The 11149-nt window shown below is 41.8% G+C and overlaps 1 protein-coding gene across 7 annotated transcripts in view; it reads left to right on the top strand.

Moving 5' to 3' along the window:
- nedd4l (NEDD4 like E3 ubiquitin protein ligase) overlaps positions 1-11149 on the top strand; it is a 127985-nt gene that overhangs the window by 104300 nt on the left and 12536 nt on the right. For all 7 annotated transcript variants that reach the window (XM_072662669.1, XM_072662665.1, XM_072662666.1 and 4 more), the window contains 3 exons: positions 6512-6566; positions 8305-8363; positions 9778-9843. In XM_072662669.1, the coding sequence (XP_072518770.1) occupies positions 6512-6566; positions 8305-8363; positions 9778-9843 (180 nt within the window). The remainder of the gene's footprint in view (positions 1-6511; positions 6567-8304; positions 8364-9777; positions 9844-11149) is intronic.

Raw genomic sequence — 11149 nt, 5'->3', positions numbered from 1 at the left:
TTCATATTTCTCTGATTAAAAAGTCTTTATTATTTACTCAGTAATCAGAATGCAGAGTGTTAAGACTGCTGAATCTGATGCTTTTTTGCTTTTATGACTCCTTAAATGCTAGTCTTAGAGTGTGTGAGTGCCATTTTCAGATTAAGGAGGCTGGTCTAGGGTCAGTCCCTGCTTTTTCCTTTTTTAAGATAAGATAAGATAAGATAAGATAGTCCTTTATTAGTCCTGCAGTGGGGAAATTCACAGTGTAACAGCAGAAAGGGATAGCAGGACACTCAGTTACAAAAATTTAGATAAATAAATAATTTACACTATATACACACAATATAGATAAGAATTAAAAAAGCAATATTGTTGCAATAATGTTGTAATTTCAGAGCCATGGTTACTCTGACAGGCTGCTGTTTTACATCAGACTGTTTTACTTTTAAATGCCCTTTTTCCCCTATTCTAATGACAGCTGCTCAAAGCCCCACTCAGGAAACACTCCCTCACAGTGAAGGTCACAGTGTGAAACTGACAGTTTCCCTGTCAGCCCTGAAGTTCTGCATAAATCATCAATATGGATATTTATATTTAAATTGTTGAATCTGTGCATATGTACTAACACTGTCTGTTTTCCCCCTCCTTCTCTTCTTGCATTTTAAATACGTTGCAATTTAATTTGATGGATCTTTACAACCCTTTCAGGTTTTATTTCAGACTAAGGTGTCTGGTTTTCCCTCTTTTTTTTTTTCTTTTTTTTTTTTTTTTTTCTCTTTTTGCACCCCCCCACAGTGAGCACACAGCTAGCCCTCCATACCCAATAACCTTCATTTTGATCTCTCCTTTTTTTATACTCTTTCTCTCCTTTAGCATCACTTTCACACTCTCACACTACTGTTCAAAAGTTTGGAATCACTTTTTATGTCTAAGATTTAAATACAGTCTAGATTTAAATATTTGATATTTAAATTTTTCATTATTTCAATATCCAGTATTTTACTAGTTTAGGACTGAAATTAATAATTAGGTGAAATTGTGTGCTGTACTTCTCATTTGAAATGAATTACGTTAAATTTAGTAATCACTTATTATCACTTAAATATCAGGCATTCTGGATATTCATTTAGAATCATCTACAGCTTTGTTCATCTCAAAGCTTCATTGATGATCCTGGACGTATCTAGCAGTTCTTCATTCTTTACTGCTTTATTGCTTTATTGATTTCCACTTATGTAGTCCCGTACATCACTGTGCAGCAGCCAGAGAGCTAAAACCACTTATCTGGGCAGTTGGTTTGTTTCTGCTCCTGGGTGGCGCAGCTGTCCAGGTGTTGGCCCAATCGTTGGCAGATCACCGGTTCAAACCCCCATGATGCCACAGCCATCTGTGGCTGAGAGCAGAGGCGCTGTACAGGGGTGGAAAGTTAGGATGATTCTTAGGGCCTGGGACTGACAGGGGCCTTAAAATGTATTAATTGAGTATTTTGTCAGAATTGTTAAAAGTTGTGAGACCCAGTGTAATATTTTCATGGGGGCCAAATTCCCTGGAAGAGTCCTGGAGAGCATATTTGGTCTCGCTCTCTCTGGGTGGGGTTGGATGGTCTTCCGTCTCTTTAATGCAGTTAAAAAACAGTAGCAAGAATTTCTTGTTTTCAGAAAAATCATTCCTGTCTCTTTAAGCTAGTTTGAAGAGCAAACTTTGGTTCCAGATTTCTTGTCTGTGCCTCCAACCACTGTTCAGTTCTTTTTACCCTTACATTTACACTGAAGGCATTTAGCAGACGCTCTTCTCCAGAGTGACTTACAGAAGTGCTTCACTGTTTACTCAGAAAATAGCTTTAGCTAATTTGTATTGGCTAGAATCCAAAAATACCTTTAAGCTTAGATAGTAGTAAACACAACAGTTCCACCAGCTGATCACCTGATTTCTACTAATGTAGTATTGATTATTGAACCAGGCATTGCATGATAACCATGATATATTTAGTCATTGTTATATACTGTATGGTAATGTTATGGTATGGATTAATATGTAGATTTTTAAAAAAAAATAAAAACACAAACTAATTGATTAAATACACAAATATCACAAAAATATATTGTTACAATTACTAAACTATATATATGTTTAGTAATGTAACAATATAATTTTGTTAGTGTTTTAGCCCTGTTTTTTTAATATAATTTTATTTTAATTTATATATATATATATATATATATATATATATATATATATATATATATATATATATATATATATATAATTTTTAATTGTTTTTTTTTGCACAGTGCTGTATATACATTTCCGTATATCATTTGTTTTATATTACTGAAATGTTGGTTCCAAACTTTTGAGCAGTAGTGAACACTTGGTGCTTTGTTTAAAAGGCTTGTTGTGTGTGTGTTTCTGTGTGTGTGTGTGTGTGTGTGTGTGTGTGTGTTGTGTGTGTGTGTGTGTGTGTGTGTGTGTGATCTTCTCTTTGCTCTCTTTGGCGTGGCTTGGGGAAACGTACCGTGTTTTGCTGGCAGAATCTTCCAGAGGAGGTCGGTCCTCTCTCTGTCTGCCCGTTTACCTGCCTGCTCGCTGGACTTTCCTCATATTCTTCCTCATCCTCTCTCCTCTTCTTCCTTTTCCTCATTTTCCTCCTCCTCCTCTCCTAATGGCATGGGCAGCTGTCCCTCTTTTCCATCTCTTCTTTATCTAAAGTACTGTTCAAAAGTCTTAGTCCATCTGAGAAAACTGGATTTAAGGTGGAATAATCTGAAAATCTGGGAAATAAAACAGATATGAACTATAGTGAGCAGGAGCTTTAGAAATTACTAGTAAATAAACGGTCATCCTAATGGGAGTGTATAGTGATGCTACATAGTGTTGAGTTTCCAGTTTAAAATGCAATGGACTGTGGAGTTGTAGACTGGTCAGGTTGAAAACAGCAGGTAGTTATAGTGCTGTACATTGCTGCTGTCCAATGACAATCATCTCCATTTTTGCTCTGGATGAATGGACCAATAGAAACGCACTAAATGACCTGGAATAAGCTTTTATTTTACAGAGTTAAGAACTTTTTTGCCTTCTCCTGTAAAGTCGCCATTTTGGAGATACATGGTTTTCATTGGACAGTGACGATAAATACAACACTATTTTAAATAATATTTTAATAATTAGTGGTAAATGTTTGGTATTTTGGGTTGAGTGGGATTGTGCATTTTGTTAAGCTTGTCTAACCTCACAACCGTTAATGCATTAATTGGAGGAGCATTTGCTGAAGTAAACATATTAGTAGAGTAGAGGAAATGTGTACAAAACCAGATACATTTTATTTATCTATTATATATTGTATTTTTAAACAGTAATTGTACAGTAAAATGTGCAGACATATTCCCTGTAAACTGTGTTAATGAGTTTCAGAATCAACAGAACACGCCATTCGAACAGTGATGTCTTTGCATAGTAGATGTGAATTTTCAAAAAACAAAAAAAGACCTCTGAAAGGGCCCAAATCTTCAGAAACTGAGATTTCCTTCCTTTTATAAAATATCCTTCATTTTTTTGGAATTAGCTAAAACCATTATTGCTCTCATATCTAATTAGACATTTACATCTTCATATTAACACAGCAATCATAGATCTAATCTTCTCACCTCCTGATTAGACCCCTAACCTCTAAAACTCTGGTTTCTGTGGTCACATCTGAGCACTTCTGTGTAGAATTATATTATCCTTTAGTGCTTTTACTGGACGACCAGAGGAGTCTTGGTTCCTCTGAAGGTTTCGTCCTCTCGCTCTAAGGGAGTTTTTCTGCCATTGTTGCGATTGGCTTGCTAACCTGGGGCTCAGACCTGGACTTCTGACTTCTCGACAGCTCAGTTCAGTCTGCCGCAGCGTAGCCCCGCCCCTTCCTCATGCGGCATCTTAGCCCCGCCCCTTCAGTCTGCTGCATCTTAGCCCCACCTGTTCAGTCTGCCGCAGCTTAGCTCCGCCTTCATGCTGGAATGACTATAATTACATGAGACCGACCCTTTCAGCTGTTTCTCTGCTGGCTTAAGACTTTTGCACTGTTGCCAGAGCTGTATTGGTGCTTCGTGGTCTCTCTCCTCTTCACATCAATCGTTCCTTTATTCACTCTCTCACTTTCCTTTTCTTTCTCTCCCCTCTCTATCACCAGACATCTCTCGCGCTTACTCTTGTACTGTCTATTTCTCTCTTATGCTATCTCTCCTGCCCTCTCCTTCTTCTGATCTCGCTTTCTCGCTCTCTATCTGTCCTATGCCTTTGCTTTCTCTCGCACTCTCTTCTCCTCTGTCGCTCACTTTTCTTTTCTTTTTTTTTTTTATTCTTTTCTTTCTTTTTTTTTATCACTATCTCTCTCTCTTCCTCTCTCTCTTTCTCTCTTTCTCAGAATTCGATGGCTTTCCCGGCATGAGTTGTAAATAACAGTCGTTGCCGTAGCAGTGAAAGGAATGCTTAACGCTAATAGTGTTTAGTGACCTTGTTGGACAAAAACACACACAGACACAGATACACAAACATACGTGCATGTGTGTTTGTATGTATACAATCATGTATGCACAGTGTGTGTAGCCCCATCTCTCTCTCTCGCCCTCTCTCTCTCTCTCTCTCTCTCTCTCTCTCCAGCCTGTTTGGGCTAATGACCCCTCAGCCCCTTCTGCTGTGGGCTTACCCTGTTGGTTGTGTATGTGTTGTGTGTATATTTGTCACTGGTGGCCAAGACTGGGCTTTACCCCTCAAGGGTGCAGGACTGTGTGTGTGTGTGTGTGTGTGTGTGTGTGTGTGTGTGTGTGTGTGTGTGTGTGTGTGTGTGTGTGTGTGTGTGTGCGTGTGTGTGTGTGCGTGTGCGTGTCAGGGCTGCAACTGACATTCGTTTCTATTATCAGTTGATTCGCTTCATCTGCTAATCTAACCATGATTCCTTTCAGAAGAAACTAGACCCTTTCTGCTATAAACAGTATAAGCCTAATCGCCCCCTAAACGTCCTGTGGAGCATTGCAATCTGTCAGTGTTGTTGGCACATTGTGCTACTGTTTGCACCACAGCATGTCATCCCCAGCTACCCAACTTGTCCCTAAAGTTTTGGGTGGAGCACCATCCATCATTCCAGAGAACACAGTTCTTCCACTGCTCCGCAGCTCAATGTTGGGGGGCTTTATACCCTTCTAGCCCATGCCTGGCATTAGGCAGCATGATGCCAATAGATTCATGTTTATCTGCTCCAGAGAGTCCTATTCTATTGGCAGTACTTCTGTACAAGGACCATTTACATGTATTCACATGTGTTCAGCAGTGTGTGCAACTTAAAGTAGCTGAATGCATTCATTAGAAAGGGTGTCCACAATTTGGACATGGTGTATTAATTTAATAGCATTGAAAGGTGCACGTATTTGTCACTGTACAGTGTACAGCGAAATGTGTCCTCCGCATTTAACCCATCTGGTAGTGAACACACACTCACACACACACATGTGTTAGGGGCAGTGAGTACAGACACACACCCAGAGCGGTGGGCAGCCAACTCCAGCGCCCGGGGAGCAGAGAGGGTAAAGGGCCTTGCTCAAGGGCCCAACAGTTGCAGCTTGCCGAGCCCAGGAATCGAACCCACAACCCTGTTATCGATATCCCGGTGCTCTAACCGCTGAGCCACCACTGCCCCTTGTCTGATTCCATGTCTGAGTCATATTAGTACTCCCCTGTAGGGGTTCAGTTTCTATTCACATGAACCCTATTGGAATTTACCCAGGTATAATGTTGGGTCTTGTGTAGATACACTGCCAGTTCTACTCTACCAGGATACTCTGGCTTATGTTGTCACTGAACCTCTGGGAGATTTATTTTCATAATAACATTCTTTCACATTCTGTGATGGTTCTGAATCACTCAGCTTGCACAGAAATGCATGTGTAAAGCAGATCATTTTGAAGGAAGCATAAGTTCCACTTTTTGACTGTAGGGGGAACACAGGAGCAAGAAATATCAATTCTTACATAGTGCTGCTTTAAAGTAAACGGGTTGACTTCTCTCTATAATCAAAGCTGTTTTTAGCTAAAAGACCTTACTCACTACTCATTGCAGCCCTGTGTGTGTGTGTGTGTGTGTGTGTGTGTGTGTGTGTGTGTGTGTGTGTGTGTGTGTGTGTGTGTGTGATGCTGTATGCTTGTGAAACCTAGTGAGTCATCACTGTAAATCATCATCGCTATTAATTTTTTTTGGTTTATTCTTCCAATCATTTTCTTTCTAGACTGCCTCTCTTGCAGTTTCTCTCTCTCTTTTTCTCTCTCACCCTCTTCTTCTCTCTCGTTCATCTGCTGATTTTTCTCCCCCTCCCTTCTCACTCTTGAAGGCAGCCTCAGTCTGGATCTCCGTGTGTGTGCTTGTGGGTGGTTGCTGTGATTGTGTGGGTGTGTTACTGCTGCTGTTATATTGGCTTAGAGATCTCTCTAACCATTTATCTCTCTCTCTTTCTGTATCTCTCTCTCTCTCTCTCTCTCTCTCTCTCTCTCTCTCTCTCCAGCCTGGGTGGGAGGAGCGAGTGCATGCGGATGGAAGAACCTTCTACATTGACCACAGTAAGACCACCCATTTCAACCTTTATTTTCACTTGGAAATATATTGAGAGTGACCCTCATTTTCAGTGTAGACGAGCATTTACAGTAAACATGGATTAAAGGCACTGGATACGATTGACTTTTGACTATTGATGGACATTGACTGCCGGCCTCGTCCAACATCGCTACAGCGTGGTAGCACGCCGCTTACCGGCCTCGTCTAGCATCTCTACTACAGTTTTAGCATTGCTGCCTGTGTTGGCGCGCTGACTACTGGCCTTGACCAACAGCTCAACCTCTGTTGTATCATGCAGGCTACCGACCTTGTCCAACATCGCTACCTCGTTGATGGCATGCCGGCTGCCGGTCTCATCCAACACCACTACCGCGGTGTTACCACGCCGGCTACCGGCCTCTTCCAACCGATGTTACCTAGCATAGCATTTTGAATTATGCACAATTCCAAATAATCCTATTGGGCTAGCAAACAGTTATTTAGATATGTGTGGCCATAAATCACTGCAAATGTTGTATAATCAAATTGCCATAATAGAGAGAACAATGTCATGATCAGTAATTCGCATTAGCTGTTGCTACAGTTGCTGCTGCTAAGCAGACCAGTTAGAGCTACCAGTACTGATCTACTTCGGTAAAAAAGTACAAATAAATCAGTGTCGCTCACCTATCAGTCAGAAATAGAGCAACACCCTTGTCCCTTTTTATGCCTTTCAGAGGTCTGTCCGCTGTCCAAACACCTCACCAGTGTTTACACGTGTGCTCCCCTCGCCTGTTTTTTACGAGCTTTCTGTTCAGAATTTGTTCGTCAGATGTTCGTCAGATATACCGCCTGCCCTGTCCCTACTCTTCCTCCGTCCTGTGCACTAACAGAAACGCTCCCTGTGGCCGATTGGCTGGAATAGTTTTGCACGGCTCGATCCCAGTCACTTTCTATAAAAAATAAGCTAAAATGTCACATGGCTGTAATGAGTGAGCATAGACGCGTTGAAGCATGTAAGTTTTGTATGTCTAAGTTCTAGATAACAGCAAGTCATACAATGTTGAGTGCAAAACTAAAAGAAACTATACAACATACATGTTTTTGGGAAAAAATGCCCACTCTCTTAGTTGAGTTTTGCTTAGGTTCTAGGAGACTTGAAGACCACCCTAAAGAACCTTGTTGTAAAAAATGTCGGAGTGTAAAGAATCTTTTTAAAGTCTAAAGAACTTCCATCTGATGAAAAGGTTCTCTAATTTTAGGCATTTTAGGTCCTCTAATTGCAGACTGCCTCTGAAACGGAGTTTCCACACACACACACACATACACACACATTGAGAGACGCCAGACTGCACCTCTCAGCGCTCTCCAACTGTAGCATTAAGCGTTGTTGTGTCCATGCTGGCCAGTCAATACCCTGAGCTCAGAGATCAGATTATACCTGTTTGTTGTGAAACGCTGCCATGTCAGCTGTGTTCTGCACCACAGGTTGACCACACAGGTGATTCCCTCTGCGTACGCACCTGTTGGGGCTTAGCTGGTATATTCATCCCTGTGTGTTCTCGAGGTGCAGTGTTTACAGGTGAAGGTTAAAGGGGCACGTACAGCCCACTCTGACCAAATCTAGCTCTTCAAGGTGCCCCAGACTGTTTATAGTTTAGGACTGATGTAACTCTGATCATCAGAAACCAGCTGCAAAACTGCTGTTTAAGTCAGATAAACGAACAGCTAACTAACTCTGCCTCTCTCTCTTCCTTCATTTAGACACCAGAAACACACAGTGGGAAGACCCTCGACTACAGAGCCCTGCAATCACTGGCCCTGTAAGTATATCTATCTATCGCTCTCTCTATCTATCTCTCTATCTCTGTCTCTATTTGTCTCTATCTGTCTCTCTCGCTCTATCTATCTCTCGATCTCTGTCTCTGTCTCTATTTGTCTCTATCTATCTCTCTCTCTATCGCTCTCTATCTCTGTCTCTCTCTATCTCTGTCTCTCTCTATCGCTCTATCTGTCTCTCTCTCTCTCTATCGCTCTCTCTATCTGTCTCTCTATCTCTGTCTCTATCTCTGTCTTTATCTATCTCTCTCTCTCTATCTCTCTCTATCACTCTCTCTATCTCTATCTCTGTCTCTATCTGTCTCTCTCTATCTCTGTCTCTATTTGTCTCTATCTCTCTATATATCGCTCTCTCTCTCTCTCTAACGCTCTTTCTATCGCTCTCTCTATCTCTGTGTCTATCTGTCTCTCTCTATCGCTCTCTCTTTATCTATCTCTCTATCTCTGTCTCTATTTGTCTCTATCTATCTCTCTCTATATATATATATCGCTCTATCTCTGTCTCTCTCTCTATCTGTCTGTCTCTGTCTCTCTCTCTCTCTCTCTCTCTCTCTCTCTCTATCGCTCTCTCTATCTATCTCTCTATCTCTGTCTTTATCTGTCTCTCTCTCTCTCTCTCTCTCTCTCTCTATCTGGCACTCACTTGCTCCTGCTTTCTTACCTGCTCTCTCGCTCACCCCCCCCCTCTCTCCCTCAGTCTCTGTCTAATTTCTCGCTCACCTTCTCTCTCACTTTCTGGCTTGCTCTCTCTTTGCTTTCCTACTTGCTCTGGCTCTGCTCTGCACACTCTCTCTTTTTCTCTCGTCCTCTCACTCCGCCTCTTTGGCTTTCTCTGTGTCTCTCTTGCTTTCTCGCTTGCTCTCAGGCCTCTCGCAAGTGCTTTTTCTCCTGCTTGTGCTCTGTCTTTCTCATTTTCTCTCATCCTCTCACACGGCCTCTTTGGCTTTCTCGTTTGTTCTCTCTTTCTCCTTCTCTTTCTTGCACTCACCTCCTTCTCTCGCTCAGTCTCTTGCTTTCTCTCATGCTTGTTTTTCTCTCACTTTCTCTTACCCTCTCACACACTTTCTCTCTCTTTGTGTGTGTGAAGGCCATTTACACAGATGTAGCTGCAGCACAGCTGGATATGAATGAAAAACTAGTGCTGATGTTGCTTTACTACATATTGCACTCATGACTCACCTTACAGTACATTTAACTGATTCATCAGAACACCCACAGAAACACTCACGGCTAGTCTACACATTGCAGTATCAGTCCCGCGAAGGCCAGTATTACTGTATAATGATTAGCGGGTGATGTATTGTGCGGCCCTGAGCTGCGTAGCTCCTCTTCTTTTGGTTCAGTGAAGGCAAATATGTGTTACAGTGCTGTTAAATCTCCCTCTCCTCCCCTCTCCAGGCTGTGCCATACTCCAGAGAGTTCAAGCAGAAGTATGACTACTTCCGGAAGAAGTTAAAGAAACCGGTAGGATCTGAAGCCTGAACAGTAGATCTGCTGCTATTAGCACTGTGTATTCCAGGGTGCAGTAATTTATTCCCTGTTAAAATGCCAGAGAAGCGTGTGAGTGTTTTGTATTCAGCGTTGGCTTCTTCCTCGCACAGCATAAACACACACACACACACACACACACACACACACACACACACACACACACACACACACACACACACACACACACTCGCTTGGTGTTTGTGCATGTTTTGAATGTGTCGCTCAGAAGAGGCTGGGATATGAAGGTGTAAAGCAGTGTTATTTCTTGCTGTTTGTAGGTACTAATGCTGCTGTGGCATTTCAGAAATGACCAGTGTACACCAGGCAGTGAGAAAGCACAGAGAGACTTTAGAAAAGATGAAGACTGAATGTAAATGAGGATTTACCTTCAACTGATCTAATTAGAATAAGACATGGGAGATTTTAGGCACTTAAGATCTTTATTTTAAGGCATTTCTCTCAACAATAAGAGAGTTTTACTGTAGAAACTCTGATTCTAATCAGAACAGATGCAGGAAAACAAAGAAACAAGAATTTCTCATTCTGAACAAAATAGTTAAGCAAAGCTGAGTTAATACACTCCTAAAAACTCGCATTCTGAGTGGGGCTGAACAGTGTTAGACAGTGATATGTTAATGAGCTGGTTCTGGTGGGTCTGAACAGTGTTGGACAGTGATATGTTAATGAACTGGTTCTGGTGGGTCTGAACAGTGTTAGACAGTGATATGTTAATGAGCTGGTTCTGGTGGGTCTGAACAGTGTTAGGCAGTGATATGTTAAGAGCTGGTTCTGGTCTTAATGAGCTGGTTCTGGTGGGGCTGTAGAGTGATGGGCAGTGATAGGTTAATGAGGTGGTTCTGGTGAGGATGAACAGTGTTGGGCATTGATATGTTAATTAGATGGTTCTGGTGGGTCTGAACAATGTTGGGCAGTGATAGGTTAATGAGGTGGTTCTGGTGGGGCTGAACAGTGTTGGGCATTGATATGTTAATTAGATGGTTCTGGTGGGTCTGAACAATGTTGGGCAGTGATATGTTAATGAGCTGGTTCTGGTGGGTCTAAACAGTGTTAGGCAGTGATATGTTAATGAGCTGGTTCTGGTGGGTCTAAACAGTGTTAGGCAGTGATATGTTAATGAGCTGGTTCTGGTGGAGCTAAAGAGTGGTAGGCAGTGATATGTTAATGAGCTGGTTCTGGTGGAGCTAAAGAGTGGTAGGTGGCGATATGTTAATGAGCTGGCTCTGGTGGGTCTGAACAATGTTGAGCAGTGATATGTTAA

The sequence above is a fragment of the Salminus brasiliensis genome, chromosome 18 (assembly GCF_030463535.1).
Source record: "Salminus brasiliensis chromosome 18, fSalBra1.hap2, whole genome shotgun sequence".
Taxonomy (NCBI): Eukaryota; Metazoa; Chordata; class Actinopteri; order Characiformes; family Bryconidae; genus Salminus; species Salminus brasiliensis.
The sequence above is the reverse complement of the archived record's forward strand: the minus strand, read 5'-3'. Positions and strand labels throughout refer to the sequence as shown.